The 26,261-nt window shown below is 32.2% G+C and overlaps 2 protein-coding genes across 2 annotated transcripts; both read left to right on the forward strand.

Moving 5' to 3' along the window:
* Positions 1–4,289: 4,289 nt before the first annotated feature.
* On the forward strand, positions 4,290–13,858 carry LOC143080900 (cilia- and flagella-associated protein 263-like). Its single transcript, XM_076257053.1, has 8 exons — positions 4,290–4,446; positions 7,431–7,737; positions 8,324–8,479; positions 8,877–8,957; positions 9,828–9,983; positions 11,836–11,943; positions 12,557–12,712; positions 13,220–13,858. Exons 1-8 carry the CDS (start codon positions 4,340–4,342, stop codon positions 13,316–13,318), a joined length of 1,170 nt encoding a protein of 389 aa, XP_076113168.1. The 5' UTR covers positions 4,290–4,339; the 3' UTR covers positions 13,319–13,858.
* A 5,639-nt stretch (positions 13,859–19,497) lies between these two features.
* On the forward strand, positions 19,498–21,943 carry LOC143080901 (cilia- and flagella-associated protein 90-like). Its single transcript, XM_076257054.1, has 4 exons — positions 19,498–19,655; positions 20,083–20,223; positions 20,613–20,729; positions 21,751–21,943. The coding sequence occupies exons 1-4, from the start codon at positions 19,566–19,568 to the stop codon at positions 21,907–21,909; spliced, it is 507 nt and encodes a 168-aa protein (XP_076113169.1). The 5' UTR covers positions 19,498–19,565; the 3' UTR covers positions 21,910–21,943.
* The last annotated feature ends 4,318 nt before the right edge of the window (positions 21,944–26,261 follow it).

Below are 26,261 nucleotides of genomic sequence, written 5' to 3' on the forward strand. Positions count from 1 at the left end.
TAGATAAAAAAAATTGATATGGTTTGATAAAATATAGCCAGGTGTCTCCCGGTGTTAGCTTATCAGAAATATGTAGTTAAAACATGTCTACACGATGTTAATGCTTAAAAGACTACAGTTTTTCGTGTAACGATTCACCATTCATAACACACATTGATGTCTCCTGTCTGATCTTAATCAGCAGTTTTCTTAGTGGGGAAGTAGTGCATGTGATTTAGCACCATTATAAAACTATATCTTCTTTTCGGATATTTCGTGGCGGTTAGTTTTTCTTGGTGGAGAAGCCCGAGTGACACCGTGCTTGTTTTATTGCCACAAGTAAAAAATTAGAATTTCACTATCATTCCTGCATAAAACTTTTACTATATAATAAAGAGTTGGAGTTATCATACCTGAAATGGCTAAGTTGAAAATTGATTATAAAACACACAAATATTTGATATTTGTTTAAAAACATTTTGGATAATGCCAATTCTTTATATAATTGAATAATCTTACACATTAATTGCAAATCTGTCTAAAAATATGCAGACATAGGAAAAAACAAGACCGATTATGTTGTTTGTGTATTGCATATGTTATTGTTTATAATAATATTGTTTGTATATACTATATGCCCTCCTGGGGCCCTAATTTGGTAAATAAAATATTCTATTCTATTCTGTACTCCTATTGTACAATCCAAGAAAGCGGTATACTATACAGTGAATCTATACCTTGTTGTAATGTACTTTTTTTTTTTCTGATTCTATAAACAATTTTATGTTATAGATAATGCATATTTTAAGGTTTTGAAAATGGTATTTGCATCCCATTTTACCGACAACATGCACTAAAGTGGTACATATTTTTTTTTATAATGCATTGAGGTTAAATACGCCCTACGACTTAACAATGCCAATAACAATTCGCTAATTGTAATTTGGATACAAACTTTAAAAATCATTATCCAGTTACAGTAAAAATATAACTGTAGCTGCATGAAGCAAGACACAAATGCATTGTTACGGCCGTACGTATAATAAATACAAGTCATTTTGTAAATAATTATATAGTTTTGGATTCAAGGTGTGGAATTCAAAAATCTATGTTTTGATAGGTCAACTTTTTAAAAACTAATTGGGGGGGGGGGATAAAACTGAAATGAATAATATTATAAAGGCTCGAAATTCATTTCCATCATGGAATCTTCTTGTGTTCAGGTTTGTTATCGTTGTTAATGTATAATCATTTTGGATCTCACTTTACAAATGCTTGATAAGATAGATTATCTCAAAATTAAGTTACCATACCAATTCACATTAGAAAAATGTATAACAAAATAAACAATGCCCGAAGTCAGGAACCTGTAATTCAATGGTTGTCTGTTGTTGCTGTGTTACATAGTTTTTTTCGTTCATTATTTTGTATATGTTGTGTACAAGATGTAAGTTTGTACAAATTATAATTTGTACAGGGTTTTTGTACAAGCTATAAGTTTTTTGACACCTTCCTTCTTGCAACAGGTGATACAGGTGTAACTTATAAAATGTACCAGTGGAATGTTTTAAATTCAAAATATTATACCTCAACCTAACATTTAGTGCTATTCTCTTTGTCTTCAAACTGGAAATGAGGATACCTGAATGGTTTAAATTCTAATTTCATTTTTTTCCTTATACCATATTCATATCTATACAAAATCTTTGTGTGGTCTTATAATGTTATTGTATCAATACTCAGTATTAGACTGTATTATGAAGTTGTGAAAATATGACAGAAATATGCGAAGCAAAAGACTGTGAGCTTGCATCATCCATTTGTGTTCATCAGGTCATAAAACACTGATAACTTGTACAAAAAATCTGTACAAATTATAATTTGTACAACATTACAACTTGTACACAACATATATAAATTAATTAGCCCATTAGTTTTCTCATTTGAATGATTTAACATTTTTCATTTTAGTGTCAGTATAGCCTTTGTTCATTGTTGAAGGCCTTATACGGTGATCTATAGTTGTTAAGTTATATATATGTCATTTTATCATACCACATATTCTTTTTATATAGATACTTCACACAATTTTACGTTTTTTAACACATTTTAGATAATGTTTTGATTAACGTAGTTTTATATTTTATGTCATTCTTGAAGCAGAAGCAAATTGATATCGTCCGGGTTGTTTCATCAAAAGAAATAACTGTCGAACTGGCAATTTGGCCAAAACGACTTAACAAAGTATGACCGAACTGATCGTATGGCCAAACTGCATGGTAGTGTGGCCGAAACGACTATTAAAGTTTGGACGAAACAACTATGGCCGAAACGACTATCAAAGTTGGCTGAAACAACTATATCCGAAACGGTAGTGGGCCGAAACGTTCCGTATAGCTTTGAGGTTCTGTTCTAAATACTCGAGAACTGGCCTGGCAATTCAAGACTACTATGCACGACTTTATGATCAATGAATGGCCGAAGTGCATGGCAGTATGACCAATACTACAGTACTTAACGAAGGACATTCAGAACATGACATCAAAAGGAAATCATACCCTTGCATTCATCAGAAGAAATCTAAAAATAAACTCAGTAACCATCAAAGACCGAGCATACCAAGGCCTTATAGGACACTTTAGAATACTGCTGCACTGCCTTGGACCCTTACACAACAGAGAACATTAACTCCATCAGTGGCGGATCCAGAGGGGGGGTTCCGGGGGTTGGAACCCCCCCCTTTTTTTTTTGGCCGATCAATGCATTTGAATGGGAGCATATAGTTGGAACCCCCCCTTTTACTCTGGGTTGGGAACCCCCCCCCTTTTTTTAAATGGCTGGATCCGCCACTGTCCATAGAAAAAGTCCAACGACGTGAAGCGAGATACGTATATATATATATGCTCTAAATATCAATATACCGAAAGTGTAACAAACATGCTTCATAAATAAGTTCCATAGAATTACAAACAACAAAATTGCCATACCACATACTGACATGCAAATATTAAAAGCAAATCAAACACCAGACAAAAAGAGAGTTTCAAATTTTTTTTTTTCTGCCAAACTATAAAAGACTGCCAGGAACAGATTACCTCAACAGCAGTACCACCACTGAGTGCTTGAAGGAGATACTCACTCGAGAAATTCTTCTGATATCTTCTTGAAAATTACAAATACCTACATGATTAAAATGTATCTTTTTTTTTAACGTATACCAAAATTAAAATAAAAATTGAAAAATATCACTGCATATATAATAGTTGAAAAAAGTATATTTCTAATCATTAACAATACTGTTAAATCAGGCATGCGCTAGAAAGAAAATATCAACCAGTTGTTGTTTTTCTGTATACAAAAAAGAAGACGAAGAAAAATTTGGCCGAAACAACTGTGGCCGAAACTTCCCGTATGGCTCTGATATTCCGTTCTAAGTTAAAGCACTCAGGTACCTAATGCACATATGCTAAATATGCTTATCTCTCATTTTATTATCTTATAAATAAAAATCTGTTAACAACATATAACCTATAAATTTTAAGTGTGCACAACCTAGCAGAACCAGAAACATAAGCTACATACCAATTATTATATCCTCTTGTTTTTTACTTGACGAGCCAATCAGGTTTGTATCAGTGGCGGATCCAGGGGGTACGGGGTTGGAAACCCCATTTATCTTGGACGAGCAATGCATTTGAATGGGGACATATGGGACCTTATTATCCTGGTTTTGGAATTCACCTTTTGAAAATAGCTGGATCTGCCATTGCGTATGTCTTATTGGATTGTTCTTATGAGGTAAAGTTTCTGGTAGAAAGACCCGTCACGGCAAGGCTAGGAAACTGGGTAGGCAATGGTCAATCTGTACCGATACATGTTAAATGTCCTCCGTTACACCATAACCCATGGTGGTGCTCTTACTAAGGGAGGAAGATACAGAACACACATACTCTATGAAAGCAACCTTATTGTAGGGTGTGGCACTGTCACATAATGTCATTATGTTACATGAAAAGCAAAGTTGATAAAGAAACTTGGACTGTTATAAAAAAAAAGTTCCCGAAAGAATGTAATATGATTTTTCTATAATTTTGACAAGGACGTATGTTAGTTACAGTATACGTCCTTGAATTTTGAGAAAAAAAAATCAAAAACTTTCTCTTTTCGTTCAGACCACGTCACCAAAAATTAAAAAAAAAAAAGATTGACCCTGAACCACCTTTTAGAAAGGTTTTATATATATATGTATAACAAAAATTGCCAACTACATAGACGGATTTTGAAATATTGATTTTAGAACCACCTACAAAATTTTACAATAGTGCCCGGATGTCAACCATTAGCAACGAAAACAAGCAATATGGCGGACTCGGAAAGTATGAGTTTGGACACAAGTAACGAAGCTGGGGACGATCCTCTGATGGATTTAAATGATGAACAGCTGGACAAACTGATACAACAGAAAATGTAATCTTTTACACACAATATTGGTTTCCCATATATACACACCCAGCGAATAATCTTCAATAAATGAATGATCCTTAAGGTTCATGTGGACCCTATGGCTAAAATGGCCGTATTTTCACCTCAAAATTTTCTTTGAGTACAGGCAAACCTGTGCATCTGGAAAAGTTTTAAGGCATAGCATGCCCTAGATAAATAGAATTCAAATGCATTGTATGATTTAGAAAATTCATAACTTAACTGGATTTTGCCGTACAGTTTTTTTCGTCTCTGCAGAAGTTGATAAAATTAACAAACAGTTGAGTTTACCTTGATATGGTCCACTCAGGTACACAGTTTAAATAACCAATTATTGTCAGGTATATATTGTCCATCTAATGTCCATATCAATTAAAAATGCTCATTTTAATTTTTACCTGTGGGGAAGTTCTCAAACCTGTTTCCCAACTTAGTTTATTTTGGCACCTTCTGGAGGAATGAAAAAAAGTGCACCGCAACATCCTGGTAATTTTTTATTTTTCTAAAACATAAAACATACTTAAAATTCATTTATCTAGGGCATGCTATGCCTGAAATTTTTTACAGATGCGCAGGCTTGTCTGTACTCAGAGTAAATTTTGAGGTGGAAATACGGCCATTTTAGCCATAGGGTCCACATGAACCTTAAGAAACTACTATAGTCGCCGTCAGCTGAAATTTGTAGCGGTTATCGGTAAAAATAATCTAAACTATCAATCGCGTTCACTTGAGATATAGTTTTTCACATTCCATTCATAAATCGCAAAAAGAAAAACCACTACTGACCTACCTTTTAAGTGATCGCACTGTAATAATCCTGACCTTCACTTTTTCATAGACGATTTTGAATGGTGAAATCAGCCATTGTTTTTACCGGAAGTGTTTCCGTGGAGTTCAATTTCATAAAATTTGCATAAAGCGCGGGAAACCTTATCACATCAATGAAAGGAACATTTCAGGAAACTGCGTACAGTGACGAATGTCATATGTAAACAAATGATCCTCATAGAAACGAAGATGGCGGAATTACAATGGAAAATATTCTGGAAAAAGTGAAGGTCAGGATTATTACAGTGCGATCACTTAAAAGGTAGGTCAGTAGTGGTTTTTCTTTTTGCGATTTATGAATGGAATGTGAAAAACTATATCTCGAGTGAACGCGATTGATAGTTTAGATTATTTTTACCAATAACCGCTACGAATTTCAGCTGACGGCGACTATAATATTAATCTGGAATAAAGTAAAAATAAATAGTGATAAATGTGACATCTTAAAATATTAAACTTCAGATTCGTGCATACAAAATGTACCAACTTCACCTGCATATGGAATATACATTTCCCAACTTATCAGGTATTCAAGAGCTTGCAGCTCCTATTCAGACTTTATAAAACGTCACCAGTGTCTGAGCAGAAAGTTGATGAACCAGGGGTATGTCAAAGAACGTCTCGTCCTTTTTCTAAAAAAGTTCATCGGAAGATACCCAGATATTAGATATTCTTTTGAAGTGACTCTCTGGTTATGTAAAACATCATACTTTGAACGACAAAATTTTATTAATATTACTTTTACTTATGGATCTTGACATACTATGAATGACAAAACTATTTTATTCAATAATACTACTTTTTTTGTTAAGTCTGTTTTTTATGATATACATTTGACGTGAAACTGTTCTTATGTATCCCGTCATACTTTGAACCACACTATTATTTTATTTATTATTATTATTTCTACTGTTACATCTATTTTTTGTTGTATCTACTTTACGTGACTCTGCATTTATATATGCCGTCAATCGAACGACAAAATTATTTTTATGTCTACCTGTGCGAATTTCAAACGCGCAATTTTACACCAGTACTGAAAACCTTCTATCCTTTACGGGTAGTCTTTACATAGATAAATTAAGTCGTATAAGAAAAGCAATATGAGTATGTTAAATTTGATGTATGCCTTTTTGTGCTTCTTCGTTACATTTGTTGTTTTATAGTGATATTAAGATAACACAATATTGACTGCTGTACCCCTATTTTTGACATTTTTACTCTTTGAGTATGTTTGTTTTGTTCATGCATCGTTGACAATGTAATGGAATTTGATGAGACTGTCATACAAGTGAGAGGTTTAGCTAGCTATAAAACCAGGTTCAATCCACCATTTTCTACATTAGAAAATGCCTGTACCAAGTCAGGAATATGACAGTAACTGTTGTAATCCATTCGTTTGATGTGTTTGGACTTTTGATTTTGCCTTTTGATTTTTGATTTTCCTTTTTGAATTTTCCTCAGAGTTCAGTATTTTTGTGTTTTTACTTTTTTATAATAAGACATAAAGCTTTATTTAGAGTTGGTATAAGCATTGCAAGTACAAACATAAGCTCTGAATACATGTGTATTTCCCATGTTAAAATGCCAACTCAAAATTTCCATTTCCATTGGTTGTTTTATATAAGCATGTACTATTTGTTGAGCCTGTAATTTTTGTTGCATAAGCCAGACATACAGTGATCCTACCTTCTTTTGATAGCGTGTCATCATTGGCAGCAACTATAAATATTCACTCTGTGGAAAAGTTTTTAAAATTTTAATAACGATCCCGAATTTCTACCCAACTTGGTCAGAACCTTGTTTTGATCATAAGATACATTCACATTGTAGCATCCAGAAATAATTCCTGTTTTTACCTTTTTTACCTATAAATGGAGTTAGTTGTTCTGTCAGCTAACATGACATTCACTCTGTGGTTAAAGTTTTTTCTCTCCCTCAGTTGTTTAAATGAATTCCACCAGTTTGGGGGCTATAGGGCTAGTGGTATGAATCACAATGCAGGATTGAGAAAAGTCAGTAAAAAATGGAAATTATGTTTTTGGCCAGTTTTAATTTAACAAATAACAATACATGTTGTTGTCAATGCTGATATATTACTGATAAATGAACAACCCTTAACACAGATTTATCATTTTCAGGATTGAAAACCAAGTGTTACAAAATGAAACACAAATGTTTGAAAAGTATCTAAAGAAGAGTGAACCAAAGGATTCAGGAGGAGCACTTGGTGGGATCGGAGCTGGGTTAACAGTGTCATCGTCTAATCAAGATCTATCAAGAGGAATGAACAGAAAACGATCCAAGTCGAGGGGAGCTAATCTGGACAAATCACTTCGATTAACAACAGAGCAAAAATGTGATATAGCCCAGAAGGAATTGGATGATTTAAAGGAAGATATAGAAAAGTACAGAGACAACTGTGAAAGAGTTATTGACAATTTTAGAGTAGGTGTTTTAAGTAGAGTAGCTGAGGCTTATCTTTTTGTAAGAATACATGAAATAAAGTGATCTCACTCTTAAAAAAGTTAATGCAAACCCACAGTAAATAGATACAGTTTATTTATGTCCATTTATTTGTCTGTGCCAATAAAGCCTTTTGGGTACTCTTCATATTTTTAAAAATACTACTGTGGATTCATTTGTTTTATAAGTGGGTAACAATTTTATGGATAAAAGAAAACTTAAGTGTTTGTGGATATTTAATTTCATGGTTTTGCTGAAGTCTGCATACATACCTATAGAAAAAAATTTATTCGCTGAACATCTATTTTCGTGGTTCACATGTACCTAGGAAATCAACGAAAATTGGTATCCAAAGAATAATGATGAATCCACAGTACCTATATTAATAGCTATTCATGAACTTGACATTCTTTCCTCCACTGTCAGTAGTATATAAAAAAGACAAGTTAATAAATTCTACATCAAGATGCAAACTTCATGTACATAAAATTGTTGTTGTACATAGATTTTTAGTTTTTAGCTAGTCTAAGATATGTTATGTTCACTGAAGTCAAACTTTTTTTTTCAGGCGATAATGGAAGAATGTGAATTAACACTGAGTGAAACCAAGAAAGAAAGTTATGAATTTGAAAGAGACATTCTGAAAGGAGCAGTTAATCAGAGAACAGGCAAAGTTATAGCTGAAAAAGTTTCCAGACATTTTGAAAACAAGATTCTATCCAGGGTAAGTGATGACTATTGGTTTTGTTGAACTCACCAAGGTAACTTTCTGTATTAGTTATTTAGTAGATATCACTATTGTCTTTTGGAAATCATTTCCAATTTTCAACACTATCTTCTTCTGATTTTAATTGAACAGACCATTAATTCAGAAATGGTGAAGCATTGTCATGATTATGTGAATATAAAGTGTTTTTGATTGGTACAGAAGTCATTTACACTAACATCCTGAGACTTAACAGCATTGGTACCAAAGTTATTCTGAATTGTTCCTAATGTGTGCAGAAGACGAAAACCAACATTGTTATCCCATTCTATGATTGACAGTACTGAACAATAATATTCTACAATATTTAATTTTGATTATGAATAGTCCTAATTCTTTTGATTTACCATTGCAGGACACATTAGTAGAAAAATTACGACTAAAGAATTCACAGTTAAAAGTACAGAAAATGAAATTAGATCTGCAGTTCAAACAGGTACAGTACACATTTTGTTGTGAGTCTATAACAGCAGTCTATTCATTTCAGTATAATGATTGTATTTATTAGATTTACTTACACAAGTTTTAAAAATTTCTATTGAAAGATGTTAATAGAAAGTTAGGCACATAGTAAAACATATATTTATCAACTATCTTCAATGACAATAAAAATCATTTTCATTTGAAAGTGTTCCTAAATTGAAGTCAAATTATACACAATCTCCTCCAGAAATTCTATTTTCATATTCTCTACCAAAACATATATATATATAGGAACATGTTCTCTCTCAAAAATTTATTCACACAAGAAGAGTTGATGAACACTAAAAATGCATTATAAGTTATGAATATACATTCTATTGCCTATTCAATACATATATTTGAATTTGCTGCTTCAGTTGTACATTTGATCAAATCGCAAGCATTCAGATTTCAAACAAAATACTAGAAATCTCAAGTTCTCTTTATTGTATTTATTACATTTATGAAGTTTTTGTGAAGACCACAACCAAACTCCTCCTGCTAATAGCAGAAAAAAAGATCAATTTTTTTCATATTGAGTGATTGGAAAATTGACTAACCAGACAGAGACAATTACACTTCAAAATCACTAAAATTACTTACGATTGAGAAAATTTCAAAAATTTACCTCACAATTAAAATGATGTGGAAAGATTTCAACGAATTGGGAGAGACTCTGTATTGCAATTTTGTTAAAGGCAATTCTGCCTTGAATGCAATTTAAAAAGGAAACTAGAACTTAATGTCATCAGCTACTGTCTAATTGAATGCAGCTTAAAATAACATGTATATAATATAAATGTATTACAAAATTGTTATGATTGAAATAAAATTATCTTTTCAGAAAGAAGAAATGGGAGAGGCATTACATGAAGTAGACTTCCAGCAATTAAAGATTGAAAACGAACAGTATTTAGAAAAAATTGATGAGAAAAATACAGAACTCATGGATCTAAAACTTAAAGCCAGTAAATCTTTACAAGTATTAAACTCATATAAAGTAAGTCATCAATTTATTTAATTTTTTATCTAATTTATAAAATATATTAGTATATTAGTATATTTGGTGCAAATATATATGGGACTGCTTTTGTTTATCTATGATTCTGATAACTAGTGGATGTTTCTCTGGTACAATTTCATCAAAGGGTGATTGCCTCAGATGTATATGTAGTTAAGAAACAACTACTTCTCAACTACATGCTGAAAGAGTCCATGTATAATTGATACATTTTTGTATATTGCTAATTCCAAGGCAATGTTGACTTAGGCCAGACTTTTTTTATTATCTGTTTAACGAGATCCGCCGACTCCACCTTTCCCGATTTTAGAATAAAAATAAAAGTAGTGCTTCTTACTTTTATTATTATTTTTCCCGCCGACCGTTACGAAATCCTCAGAAAAAAATAAAATGTGTTGTTCACGATACTCGCTTTCAGTCAATTTCGTTATCGGTAATATTTAATTTTTACCAAGTCAATGAAACAGCAATTTTCATTTAAAAGTAAAGAAGTTCAAGGCATAGACGATATATTTTCTTCTAAAAGATTTTTAAGCTGGTGGCATGCTTTTCATACTTGTTACACGAGAGCGTACATCAAATCATTCTAACTTTCGGCAAAATCAGTTATTACTTCATCAGAACTTGATGAAATTAGCCTAAAGTAAACTTGTCATCCATGTATTGCATTAGAAACGTCATATTCCTTTCCAAATAGCGTATCAAACATCGTTTATTTTTGTAAATTTTTCTTCGTCCGACATTTAAATTTGTAGAACTACGGATCGGAATCGGGATTCCATCGGAAACGGACCCGCTATGACCGAAATCCGGATTCTTGCGATAATGACTACAGACGCATGAATGGCACGGCTGACAGACAAAAATTGATCACAAAAGGGAAAATTACGCATTCCACACGCATTAACATACTTTTGGTTAGATCTTCTTGATTAATGTATATATTTCCATGTATAAGCATTGTTTCAATTTATAGGTTAAAGTTGCTTAACTCTGGGACTATTACACCAGAGACATATATACACATTATATACACATGTGTATATATATATGTCTCTGCATGCACTAAGAGGTTCCTGACTGGGTGACTGGTATATACATGTATAGTGTATATGCAGGGAGGTTGATATATTTGAGTGGTGCCATGGATCTATATTAGTGGAAATATATATACAGAATCAAAACATAGTTTTTATGTTTATATTAATAGAAGGGTTAACCAGAGACATATATAAGCTATATGTATTTATATTTCTCTGGGTTAATATACTGGTCTGTTCTCATTTCATTGTTCTTGTATTTTGATAAATTCTAAAAAAAAAAAAAAAAAAAAAAGTCACTTATAATTGTTTTATTTTTATTTTTAGTGTCGACTGGACCAATTTTGCACTTTTATTTTTTTTTTTATTTCGCCCCCTCGACCCTAATTTTTTACAAATTTTCTCGTTAAACAGATAAAATAAAAAGTCTGGCCTTATGATGTCATGGTGTTCTCACTCTTCTTGAATGAAAGAAACATTCTCAGTTGAGTTGCTGGAGATGGAAAATTATCATACATAAGGATCAAAGCAAAATTAAAAAAAAAGCAATTAAACAAAATATATTCTAGTAAATTATGAAATAAGACAGCGTTGTTTCTACATTTTCTCATTAACTTTTTACCGTTTATTTATATATTTGTAAATCCATTTCAGTGAGGAAAATAATATGTGAGAGTCTTGTATTATGGGTACTAATATTGACCTAATGAATTGTAAGATGTTACTTGAATTATGCCTTTTAAAATTGAAACAAAAATTTCATTCATGTATTTTTAATTTGATAATTTCAGAAAAAGCTTCATACACTGACAATGGAATCAGAAAGATTGAAATCTGAAATATCATCACGGAATGAACTGTTGACAAAGATAGACGCTGAAACTACAGTGGTAGAAGATGTAAGTACAAATCTTAATCCACTGCTTATAATAAGATTAAATGATCATTTTGACAGCAACCCAAAAATAAAAAAAATAAAAAGCACAACAAACAGTCTCAGCAATAGACAGTAGTCTATACATTTTGTCAAGCTCAAAATTGCCAGAGTCTGAAAAAGTTGTGAATACATGTAACAGATTTACAATAATAATAACACCAGGGCTCTCGGTCATAAAACTTTACTCAGTACTCCGAGTACAAAATAAGTGCTCGAAACACAAAATCCAGTATTTTGATTGGTTGATTCTTGAGTCGGTACAAAAATTGTGCTCCAAAGTTTTATGACCGCAAGGCCAGACATTTAAAAGCAATGATATTATTGATTTACAAGTAGATTCCTTAAGCTTATGTTTTTTAAACAAAAATTAAATGTATTAAAAGGTTGGCTTATATCTATCTTTTACATTGAAAATGAAGAAAAAATAAATGCAGACAATAAAAAATACAAATGATATGTTCTTAAAAGAGAAACATATTTGAATCAAGGAGGGTTAGTTTCATTGAATGATAAAGGGAGATGATTTATAAAATATATATCTTATGTTATGATTGTATGATATATTTTTTTTATAGGAACGAGCCAAAGCTGAGAAAATTAATCGTAAACTTCGACAACAATTGACAGATTTTAGAGTGCCTGATGTGATGGATTATGTCACAGAAAAAGCTGATCTTTATGAAATCCAGAGAAAAGTAAAAAATTGGGAAAGAAAAGTTGAAATTGCAGAGGTATGTTACACTTTTGAATTATGACCAGTAGACAATATTACAGTCAGCCCCATCAATGCTCATCCTGTTGTGTCGATTGGTTATGGATGGGAATATTGTTTAAACACATATATCTGTAATAGAAAAAAGAGATACAGACCAATAACTAGCAGGCTCTTTTCAAACATCATTTCTTTCCAAATATAGAAAGGGAGGGTCATTCATAATATTGTACCTATACCTTTCACAAAAATGGTTTCAACATAATTAAGACGGCTTCTATAAAATCTGTGTAAAACATCTCAACTTAGGAAGGCAATAGAGTGGAAATATCTGAAAATATCACACTAATTTCATTTTCATCTTAAAAAAATTCGAAAATTTCACTTAAAATATTTACTGCTTTATATTTGTTACAGAATAATAAACAAGATCAATAAGATCAATGCAGCCCAGAATTTATCGCTTTATACTATATTTTTGTTGTACTTTCAATTCTGATGTTTAAAGAAGATCATTATTTTACAGATGGCACTTAAAACACATAAAAAGATGTGGACCAAAATGCAGATTGGGAGTGAGATGGCCAATCAACAATGGAGAATGATGGAACAGGGGGTCATGTGATGACAATGGTAAACCAAGTCATGTGATATTAACCATGAGGAACAAAGTCATGTGATAACAATGAAAACAGTTCATTCACAAGTGTTGATGGATGAGACCTGTAATATTCAGTGGATAAAGAGAAATAGTTGTATAAATGAAAATAAAAAAACATGAGTCAAAGATATGATAAGTTATTCATACGTTCCTAAAATTGTAAATTACAGTTCTGAATTATTTTATTATAAGTGCCTATAAGGGTACCTGTTCTATACAGGAGTCTACTGAAGTGCTTTTTCACTGTTTTAATTGTCAAAAATATATAGATAATGTTGTCATTTCAAACATCTTATTACCAATGTAAGATTTGTATGTGGTTTCTTTCTCAATGAATTATACCGTCTTTTGAACTTATGTTATTTTATCATATAATTTATGTGATGTGTTTAGACAAAGACACATTCCTGTATTCTGATATTTTATGAACATTTTTATGTCTGATGTCTGTGATAGCATTTTGTACATATACATTTGTTATGTAAATAAAATATGTAATATCTATGAGTCTGTGATTAATTTACTGCCTCCATATTTTATTCTGAAGTTTTGTCAGACCTTTATAATGTTCAGTAAAATATTTATGGTTTGACTGAAGAGTTTTAGAATAGACTGTATGATGAGAAATTGTCTGGAATGATCTGCTTTAATACTCATTCAATAGATAACAGCATTAAATTGAGGGCTTAAGGGTGTTTGCTTGTCATGTTTTAGAATTTTTATATTTGAAATCCTCTGGTTTTATCCATTTGAATGCCTTAAAAATTTTGACCCCAATTTTTATACGACCATAAAATAAAAAAATTTGGTCTTACATTGGTATCACATTGTCGGCGTCTACGTCATCAGCATCATCCGAAGACAGATGGTTTCTGAATAATAACTTTAGTATAAGTATTAAGTAAATAGAAATCAATAAAAATTTTACACAATGTTAATAACCACATAAGGAAGGTTGGGATTGATTTTGGGGGTAATGGTCCCAAAGGTTAATTTTAACATATTTTATTTGCTTAAATGTGCAAAAGGGATGAGACACAAGTTAATCAAACTTATATAGTCTTCTCCCATAACAATTTATAACAATAGATTATTTACAAAGCATGTAAAAAAAATATTGGAACTGTGAAAAGATTGTGTGTGATGATGTGAATGGTTATACACAATGCATGTAAAAAATTTCTCATTATAGATTTCAGAAATTAAGAAGAAAAAAGCAAAATGTATTGCTCAAAAGCAAAAAAAAAATTTAAAGTTCATTAGACCACATTCATTCTGTGTCAGAAACTTATGCTGTGTCAACTATTTAATCGCAATCAAAATTCACAGCTGTATCAAGCTTGAATGTTGTGTCCATACTTCTCCCAACCGCTCAGGGTTCAACCTCTGCGGTCGTATAAAGCTGCGCCCTGTGGAGTATCTGGTTCTTTTTATAAATCTTTTACATGAATAATTATAAGCCATTTGTAAAAGTCTTATAAAATCTTATTTATTTTTTAATAGTTTTTGAGAACTTTAATTTGTCAATGATAAAGCTATGAAAAATCAAGAGAGAATATTTTCCCTCCAAAATGTCAATATAAAAAAGAAGATGTGGTAGGATTGCCAATGAGACAACTATCCACAAAAGACCAAAATGAAACAGACATTAACAGCTATAGGTCACCGTACGGCCTTCAACAATGAGCAAAGCCCATACCGCATAGTCAGCTTTAAAAGGCCCTGATAAGATAATGTAAAACAATTCAAACGAAAAAACTAACAGCCTTATTTATTTAAAAAATTGAACGAAAATTAAATATGTAACACCTAAAACAAACGACAACCACTGAATTACAGGCTCCTGACTTGGGACAGGCACATACATAAATAATGTGGCGGGGTTAAACATGTTACCCGGATCCCAACCCTCCCCTAACCTTGGACAGTGGTATAACAGTACAACATAACTACGAACTATAAAAATCAGTTGAAAAAGGCTTAACTCATCAAATGGACAAATAAACAAGTGGACGTGGCCAGGTACTTATACATCCTGACACAAAAAGACACAATGAACAGATCTGAGAGTACTCACAGTTATCTGACAGCTAGTTCAAAGCCACTAATAACTAGTAAATAATCATGCATCTAAGACTAAACTATCAAATTGAATCCGTATACATCCAACATCCAATGGCTTTAGTGTAAAGACGTCATAAACAGCCAGAGAAAAACATGACCTTGTGCAATGCCAAGTTACAGGTATCGACAGATTGTAGATCCATGAATATGTATATGTATATAACATACTAGTAATATTTAGTTGGCTTTTAATTTACTGATAACAAAATCAATGTTTATACCAATAAAAAACAATATTCAATGATCTTATTACAATGGCTAGTCTCTAGAAAAACAAGCACATTGACCTCTGTATTTTTGTTGCCTGTTTGATTCCTTTATTAATCCCCTATCAATATATACTAGTGTTAAGGAAAGCTATTTATTTTGAAACTGAGTAGCCAACTTCCTTAAATGTGGTTGATTAGCACTTGTTTAAAAATTTCAAATAGCTTTCTTAATAATACATTGTTTTACAGAAAAGCTGAATCAGCATCTTAACAAAGCTGATTCAGCTTTCTGTAATCAATGACAGATATATGGCTGACTTTAATATTGTCTACTGGTCATAATTAACAATACTGGTAGAACTTTCTATAATTAATGACTGACATTTGACAGACTGTGATATTGCCTACTGGTCATAATTAACAATACTGGTACAGCTTTCTATAATTAATGACTGACATTTGACAGACTGTGATATTGCCTACTGGTCATAATTAACAATACTGGTACAGCCTCCTATAATTAATGACTGACATTTGACAGACTATGATATTGCCTACTGGTCATAATTAACAATACTGGTACAGCTTTCTATAATTAATGACTGACATTTGACAGACTGTGATATTGCCTACTGGTCATAATTAACAATACTGGTACAGCTTTCTATAATTAATGACTGACATTTGACAGACTATGATATTGCCTACTGGTCATAATTAACAATACTGGTACAGCTTTCTATAATAAATGACTGACATTTGACAGACTGTGATATTGCCTACTGGTCATAATTAACAATACTGGTACAGCCTCCTATAATTAATGACTGACATTTGACAGACTATGATATTGCCTACTGGTCATAATTAACAATACTGGTACAGCTTTCTATAATAAATGACTGACATTTGACAGACTGTGATATTGCCTACTGGTCATAATTAACAATACTGGTACAGCTTTCTATAAGTAATGACTGACATTTGACAGACTATGATATTGCCTACTGGTCATAATTAACAATACTGGTACAGCTTTCTATAATCAATGACTGACATTTGACAGACTGTGATATTGCCTACTGGTAATAATTAACAATACTGGTACAGCCTCCTATAATTAACGACTGACAGACTATGATATTGCCTACTGGTCATAATTAACAATACTGGTACAGCTTTCTATAATTAATGACTGACATTTGACAGACTGTGATATTGCCTACTGGTCATAATTAACAATACTGGTACAGCTTTCTATAATTAATGACTGACATTTGACAGACTATGATATTGCCTACTGGTCATAATTAACAATACTGGTACAGCTTTCTATAATTAATGACTGACATTTGACAGACTGTGATATTGCCTACTGGTCATAATTAACAATACTGGTACAGCTTTCTATAAGTAATGACTGACATTTAACAGACTATGATATTGCCTACTGGTCATAATTAACAATACTGGTACAGCTTTCTATAAGTAATGACTGACATTTAACAGACTATGATATTGCCTACTGGTCATAATTAACAATACTGGTACAGCTTTCTATAATTAATGACTGACATTTGACAGACTGTGATATTGCCTACTGGTAATAATTAACAATACTGGTACAGCTTTCTATAATTAATGACTGACATGTGGCTGACTTATATTGTCTACTGGTCATAATTAACACCGGTACATCTTTCTATAATCAATGACAGACATTTGACGGACTATCATATTCTCTACTGGTCATAATAAACAAAACTGGTACAGATTTCTATAGTCAATGACAGACATTTGACCGACTAATATTGTCTACTGGTCATAATTAGCTATAAATATACAGCTTTCTGTAATCAAAGAAAAAACATGTGACTGATTGTTATATCGTCTATTGGTCATAATTAACAATACTGATAAAGCTTTCTGTAATCACTAACATACCTGTGACTGATTGTAATATTGTCTACTGGTCACAACAATAATTATACAGCTTTCTGTAATCAATGTTAGACGTGTGGCTGACTGTCTACTGGTCACAGTAAGCAATTTTGATACAGCTTTCTGTAATCATTGTCAGACGTGTGATTTCCTGTAATATCGTCTACTGATCATATTTAGCAATACTGATACAGCTTTCTGTAATTAATGTCATAAATGTGACTGACTGTAATATCGTCTACTGGTCACAGTTAGCAATACTGATACAGCCTTCTGTGATCAATGTCAGATGTGTGGTCGAATGTTATATCGTCTACTGGTCACAGTTAGCAATACTAATATAGCTTTCTGTAATTAATGTCAGACGTGTGACTGACTGTAATATCGTCTACTTGTCATAATTAGCAATACTGATACAGCTTTCTGTAATCAATATCAGACGTGTGACTGACTGTTATATCGTCTACTGGTCAGAATTAGCAATACTGATTCAGCTTTCTGTAATCATTGTCAGACGTGTTATTTACTGTAATATCGTCTACTGGTCAGAATAAGCAATACTGATACAGCTTTCTGTAATCAATGTCAGACGTGTGATTGACTGTAATATCGTCTACTGGTCACAGTAAGCAATTCTGATACGCAGCTTTCTGTAATCAATGTCAGACGTGTGGTCGAATGTTATATCGTCTACTTGTCACAATTAGCAATACTGTTACAGCTTTCTGTAATCAATGTCAGACATGTGGCTGATTGTAATATCGTGTACTGGTTATAATTAGCTATACTGATACAGCTTTCTGTGATCAATGTCTGACGTGTGGTCGAATTTTAAATTGTCTACTGGTCATAATTAGCAATTCTGATACAGCTTTCTGTTATCGATGTCAGACGTGTGACTGATTGTAATATCGTCTACTGGTCACAGTAAGCAACTCTGATACAGCTTTCTGTTATCAATGACAGACATGTGATTGACTGTAATATCGTTAACTAGTCACGTTTAGCAATTACTGATACAGCTTTCTGTAATCAATGTCAGACATGCGACTGATTGTTATATCGTGTACTGGTTTATAATTAGCAATACAGTTTTCTAGAATCAATGACACACGTGTGAGTGACTGTTATATTGTGTACTGGTCATAATGAACAATACCAGTACAGCTTTCTATAATCAATGACACACTTGTGAGTATCTGTTATATTGTGTACTGGTCATAATTAACAATACCAGTACAGCTTTCTATAATCAATGACACACGTGTGAGTATCTGTTATATTGTGTACTGGTCATAATGAACAATACCAGTACAGCTTTCTATAATCAATGACACACTTGTGAGTATCTGTTATATTGTGTACTGGTCATAATGAACAATACCAGTACAGCTTTCTAGAATCAATGAAAGACATGTGACCGACTGTAATATAGTGTTTGCTGGTCATTTTTAACAATACTGGTACAGCTTTTTCTATCAACGAAAAACATGTAAAAGACTGTTATATTGTCTGTTTTTTTCATAATTAGCAATACTGGTACAGCTTTCTATAATCAATGGCAGATGTGTGACTGACTGTAATATTGTCTACTGTTTATAATTATAATTTACTGATACAGCTTTCAACAATCAATAATGTGCGTGTGACTGAGTGTAATATTGTCTACTGGTCATAATAAACAATACAGATATATAATTCTACAATCAAAGACGGTGCAAAATTTATAACTGGACGTTATTAGAATAGCACTTATACAAATAAAAGGTTTATGCATGACCGACATGATAAATCAAGATGACTGTAATATTTCCCATGATAAATGCACTGTACCATAAACAATGCCAGAACGTTTATGACGTGAAAGGAAAGACTTACTACGTTAATAAGTACATAGTAACGTAAGTCTGAAACGTTTAGAAGAAGTCGGCCGTAATATGGATGATGATGGAAAACGAATGTCTCTGTATGGTAAGAGTGAACCAAATCCAGGAGAACTAGATGGAATATGGAAAAACGTATTGTCAGTAAGTATATGTTTCACCGCCATTCTGTTTGTGTGCGTAACAATTTTCGCTAGGCTCCCTTTCAAAATATTCATGGTCCCCTGACGATACGTTCCAGTCCTTTAAAAGGTTTTTAAGTTCCGAAAGTCAATCAATCTACTTTCACACATATCTACAAAGGAATATCATTAACTGTATTTTTACTAATTTATGGTTAAAGCATACTGTAGAAATAAATTGGATAATTTAAGCGACCCCATGATAATACACTATTTTTCATTTTCCCATAAATTCTGAAAGGGGAATAATCAAAGAGTTACCACATTTTAGGAGGCAATTCTATACCTGCATTATCAAAAAGATTACATAAATGATGTATCAAGAAGCGACGACTAATATTGTTATTATGCAATTGTACTGTCATATAAAATATATCTATTTTCAACAGAGAACGGAAAGAATTACAAGAAATCACTTGGCTACGATTGGAGATGGATCGAGGCATTGGCGAGGCATAAAAAAGTGGTCACGGTCAGAATTAGACCCTGTTTGTACTACCGTATACGACCACAGAAAACGAGAAACTGTTGTAAGTATAAAACAAAAGGAATGTAAATTTTACATAAAAATAATTTCCCCCGACCTATTTTATTTTTGATGTGTAATGTTTTGTTATTGTTGTTTTTGTCCTTTCTCTTTTGATCGCTGTGTTGTCTGTTTTTATTGGTCTTGTGGTTTTTGAGTCTTTCCCTTTTTTGTTACTTAAAATCTTACTTGACAAAATCCAACTAAATGGAAGCATAGCATTTTTGTTTAGAATTTGTGAATTGGCTTAATATCAGTAATAACTACATTATAATGCAAGAAAATGACGCTGATACACTGAAGATAAAAGACTGATTAAATACAGCACCGGTATGAAATAAACTCCTGGAAATATTAGAAATTCCTCTTTTATCTAAGGATTGTATTTTTCAGGCTGATGTATTATCAACTTATGACCGCCTTTTTCACATAAAATATGGATATGACAGTAAACTGCATCGTGACGACAGGGGCAGGATAAAAACTATCGGGTTGTCAGTTCAAGACGAGGTATATAGCTTATATCTTCACGTACCATATATATATATATATATATATACCTCATAAAGAGATCGATCGAATTCTGGTGCTGATTTGGCTGTGGCTTAACATCTTAGAATTTATAATTTATTATATTCATATGTATATATGATTGTCAAAATTATTTGTGTCAATTATATATATACAACGGACCATTGTATTAAAAAAATCAAAATAACATTAAACAATAGTTTAAAAATGCCTAAAACACATTAACAGTGAAAAACACCAACAATTCAAATATAAGAAAACAGATATCAGCTATAATTAGTCAATAACCGTTAACAATTTTTAACACACATATTTTCAAAACAAAAGTTAAAAAAATGCATAAAACACCTTAACAGAAAAGATCTTGCCTCTCCCTTCCTCACTTATTTTTGAACTCGAAGCCAAACTTATTAATGAGACATTTGGAGAAGTGGAATAATGTATCTATTGTCTATTGTGGGGTTATCTCACGTTTATTAGAAAAAACCATCCTTGTTTCTCGTTTTTATATAGATTAGACCATTGGTTTTCCCGTTTGAATGGTTTTACACTAGTCATTTTTGACGCTCTTTATAGTTTGCTGTTCGATGTGAGCCAAGGCTCCGTGTTAAAAACCTACCATGCCAAGAAATTGCCTCCGTTGAAATTCTGCAAACACCCCATAGAGCAAATTACATGGATGATTAATTTTGACCATTTGGTATATGGCCGTGTTCTAAGCGACACGTACATGAAGGTCATACATTAATTTCTTGAATGAAATCAAATCTTTAGCTACTAATGACTGCCGTAGGGGGTCGACCGGAATTTTTAGCAAGAATTTCTTGGCATGTTGACCTATAATGGTTTACTTTTACAAATTGTGACTTGGATGTAGAGTTGTCTCATTAGCACTCATCCACATCTTCTTTTATCTATCAACTAATGAATTGTTAATATGATTTCAAATATGTTCCATACTGAAGCCCTTTACAAATTCCAATATATTTTTGTTTTCCAGGAACAACAGAGGGTTATACCTGTGCTGTCCTCGTCACATTACGGAAGTCGTCTTGATAAACCATTGGAGTCTTTCTTCAGGAAACACAGCAAAATAGAACATATTTTGAAAGGTTTTTATTACAGAAGAGGAACTGGATTACCTCCCTGTGATATCTAATTAGAAATAAACTTATAGAACGTTGTGGATTCATTTGTGTCTCTTTTTTTATTAATTCAAATGTAAAACTGAGTTAAGTCTTTTCAATAAACTCATCATAGATACCAGGACTAAATTTAGTATATACGCCAGACGCGCGTTTCATCTACAAAAGACTCCTCAGTGACGCTCGAATCCAAAAAAAGTTAAAAATGCCAAATAAAGTACGAAGTCGAAGAGCATTGAGAACCAAAATTCCTAAAAGTTTTGCCAAATACAGCTAAGGTAATCTATGCCTGAGGTAGAAAAGCCTAAGTATTTCAAAAAAATTCCAAAATTTTGTAAACAGTAAATTTATAAATATGTTGACCATATCAATGACAATTCATGTCAGCACAAAAAGTGCTGACTACTGGGCTAGTGATACCCTCGGGGAAATAAATCTCCACCAGCAGTGGCAACGACCCAGTGGTTGTAAATAAACTCATCATAGCAAATGGTGATACATAATGTCCCGAAACACATTTTAATATGCACCCACCATTCCATATAGCACCGTCCCTAGGTGCCTCTTGCAGTTCAGCTAGATATATTTAGCCTACTCACAGTATTCTTTTTTGTTACTTTCCAGAGGTGTGCCTGAGACAAAGGTTTTATATATATACTAATATGTGATAACTGTTGTTTCTTATTTGTGTTTGTAACTTGTGTTGTTTATTATATTTGTAAAAGAATATTATATTACAATGATATTATATTATGCTCCTTGTGAGCCCATTTTATGGAAATAAAGCATCTTCTTCTTCTTCTTATATAGAATCAATAATGCTAGAGTAACAATTTCGATTTACACAAGAGAACATACGCTGAAATGTCTCGCCTACATTTATACTCACCATAGATAATATATTGAAAATTTGAAAGATAACAGTTTTACTAAAAGTAACACATAAACATGACATATATATATGAAAATTTGTCAGAACTGATTTGATCTAATAATATTAACGAAACTGCTAATTGTGTGTTATTGTAAACATATTTCAGAAAACTTCATTGTTGTTTCGAAGATCACTAAAATAAGTAATGTTTTTTTACGAATGAGCATAGTGAACGAGTTCAAAAAGCTTCATATTGTGTCGACCAGCTGATGATTTACAACAATTTTAAGTCGTGGTAAAGAGTATGCTTACTCTTGATAACCAGTCAGCTAGCTTAGTTGTTATATATGCGTATATTTCAGTCGTGATAAAAACTCTACTTCAAGCGCACACAAATTGATTCCCATAGATTTAAAAGTTATATCTGACCACATTTAATAAAAACAAAGAAAAACATTTTCACAAAACTGATTTCTGTGAACAGGTTTTCTTTTTTGTCAATTTAAAGGAAAGGATATCTTAATTTTTTGAACGTCCATGTGCTGTCTTCTCGATGAGTTCACAAATAATGATTATATCGTAATATATAATCATAGAAATAAGGGAAAAAAAGGAAAAGTGGAACAATTGTCAATAATTTTAATATTATAACACCATTGACAAGATCGTAAAACCTAAAGGTCACCTTCAAAATGGGGCAAAGTTAGATATATATTATTTTATGCATTGATGCAACTGCATTGACAATGTCTTCACAACATTTTATTGTCGAACACCAGGATTAATTTCACACTTGAAATATCGTTTTTTGGGGAAACTCGATGTACTTCATTTAAATCAGGATAATAAAACATATATACTGTTACATGATGCGGTTGAATAAAATTTTGAGATGGTATCTTGTAGCATGCATGATTTTTCTATTCTAAAGATTTAAGTACATGTAAATTGATCCATTTTAAATAAAACCACTTCCGTATCAAGCAAATATAAGTTGAAGTTGATAAATACAAAACTGGTTAAAATATTGAAAACCGATATAAACAGTTAACAGAAAGATAAATCTCATTTGACTACTATCTATATTATATAACTATTTTCATTTGTTTGTTTTTCTTACTTGGTTACACTGTAAAAGTTGTGCTTAGAAATTAAAAGCACGTGTGTTAAATGTTAAATGTTTAGATCTAAACGTGTTTATGATTGTGTTTAATTTCTAAACACATTTCTCAGTAAGCACGTAATATCTAAACACTACTTGAATTAAACACTTTTTACGTGTTTAAAAATGAAAGTGTTTAGAAATTGAACACATATTTCTAAGCTAAAAACGATTGTAAACACAATCCTAAACACATTGTACTGAGACACGTTTAGACCTAAACATGTAAAATAAAAGTGCACAAACGATGTGATTAGAAATGTGTTTAGGATCTAAACACCATTTTTACAGTGTATATATACTTATACTTGTTATAGTCAGTTTACTCCTTATAGTAACTTAATTAGTAACTGTTGTACAACATAACTAGCGTGGTAAACACAAAAACGTTCTTAGTTTACGTCCATTTATATGTTTTGGAGTTTAGTATGACGTCTCTTTTCACCGAACTAGCACACTTTTTATTTAGGGGCCAAGTGAGGCCTACCTATGGGTGCAGGATTTTCTCGTTGTGTTAAAGACCAATTGATGGCCTTCGGCTGTTGTCTACTCTATTGTCGGGTTTTTATATCTCTTTGACATATCCCAATTTTTATTCTCAAATAATTACATTAGATGTATGTTTCATTATAATACTTTATTCTGATTGGCTTACTGCACATCACGTGTTATTCCTTAAACAATTGCATTACTCAATAAAACTTGTCATTCATGATAACACGTGGTCCCACAATAAAGTGCACAGGTGAATTAAATAAAAAAAAATATAAAATTCTTGAATTCATGATCATAGCTAAAAAATGTAATTACAGAATTGACCGTGCGCACATTTTTAGAATGAAGCGCTTCCGCGCTTCATACAAAATGTACTTCGGTCAACGCTTTTACACCCCAATGAAGTTACAAAAAGAAACATTCAATTCTTAATTATATTATCTTCAATTTGTTTTCTTTTTCCTTTTGATTAACATTTGTCACGCGCTTTCAAATGTAAACTTATTTGCCACTGGACGTTAAGCAAACAACAATCAATCAATCAACTGTAACCTTTAAACGCGTATTACACTACACATGTACAATTGCTTAATTATCATTTAATTTTCCCCATACTGATCAATCTTCTCGTCAAAACAAATCACCTCACATAAACGAGAAATACACGGTCAGATTGATGAAAGAATGTTTTACTTTTTCTCTAAATGTCACCTTCATGTCATGTAGGCGGGGACTAAAAGGCATTTGTCTTTTACTTTTATAGTTTTCATTTGTTTTAAAACTATGTTACGAGGTGAATCTTAGAAGATTTAAGAGAACCTCTGATAATTTTTGAGAATTTACGTTCTAAGTTCAAAATGAATGAATGTAATTTGTTTTCATAACTGCTACTGTAAGAACACTAGGATTCACCACTAGTCACTCAGTGGCATGAGTGTATACTGTATACTATACACACCTAAAATCCGAATAATGATTCAATTATTTAAATTTATTGCCTGCAGTTGTGGTATTCAATGTGCAAGCTTGAATAATAACGCCAAATAAATACCAGTGCACGAGCCATGAAACATTCGATGTTATGAGCCACTAAGCATTGAATCGTGCTATGAACCATGAAGATTAAATGTAATAAGCCAAGAAACATTTCATGTTGATAGATATAGGAAGATGTGGTATGAGTTCCAATGAGACAACTCTAGCCCCATCCAAGTAACAATTTTTAAAAGTAAACCATAATAGGTCAAGGTACGGCCTTCAACACGGAGCTTTGGCTCACACCAAACAGCAGGCTATAAAGGGCAGTTTATTTCTTTTCCATCTCACAGTATAACATAATGTATATATATGTACATTTCATTATATTGATTTATTTTTGGTTACTTAACGTCCCGCGGAAAATATTTCATGCATGTTCAGGCCGATAAAATATTGCATTGCAGCTATCTTCATATATATCTAAGAGCTTCATAAAATGGCATATTTCATAGTGCGTCTTTCTATGTTGTGATGTTACCTTATATTGTTTCAGGTAAGGGTGAAGGTTAATAAATATTAAAACGTGTACACCAGCTGCATTTGTTTGCACCTGTCCTAAGTCATGAACCTGATGTTCAGTGGTTGTCGTTTTTGATGTGGTTTATAAGTGTTTCTCAAAAGTATATAAAAATGAAGGGACATCGAACATAGTGTGTGTAGAAAAACAGAACGTGGTTGTTGTAAGGGAATACGAACCTTGGGTAAACATGGTAAAACTGAGGCAACATTTCAAGGTTGTTATCTATCACTTTTCTACTGAGTCAAAGAACGATTCTTAAGTTCATATGAACTTCATT

This window comes from Mytilus galloprovincialis, chromosome 6 (assembly GCF_965363235.1).
Source record: "Mytilus galloprovincialis chromosome 6, xbMytGall1.hap1.1, whole genome shotgun sequence".
NCBI classification, from domain to species: domain Eukaryota; kingdom Metazoa; phylum Mollusca; class Bivalvia; order Mytilida; family Mytilidae; genus Mytilus; species Mytilus galloprovincialis.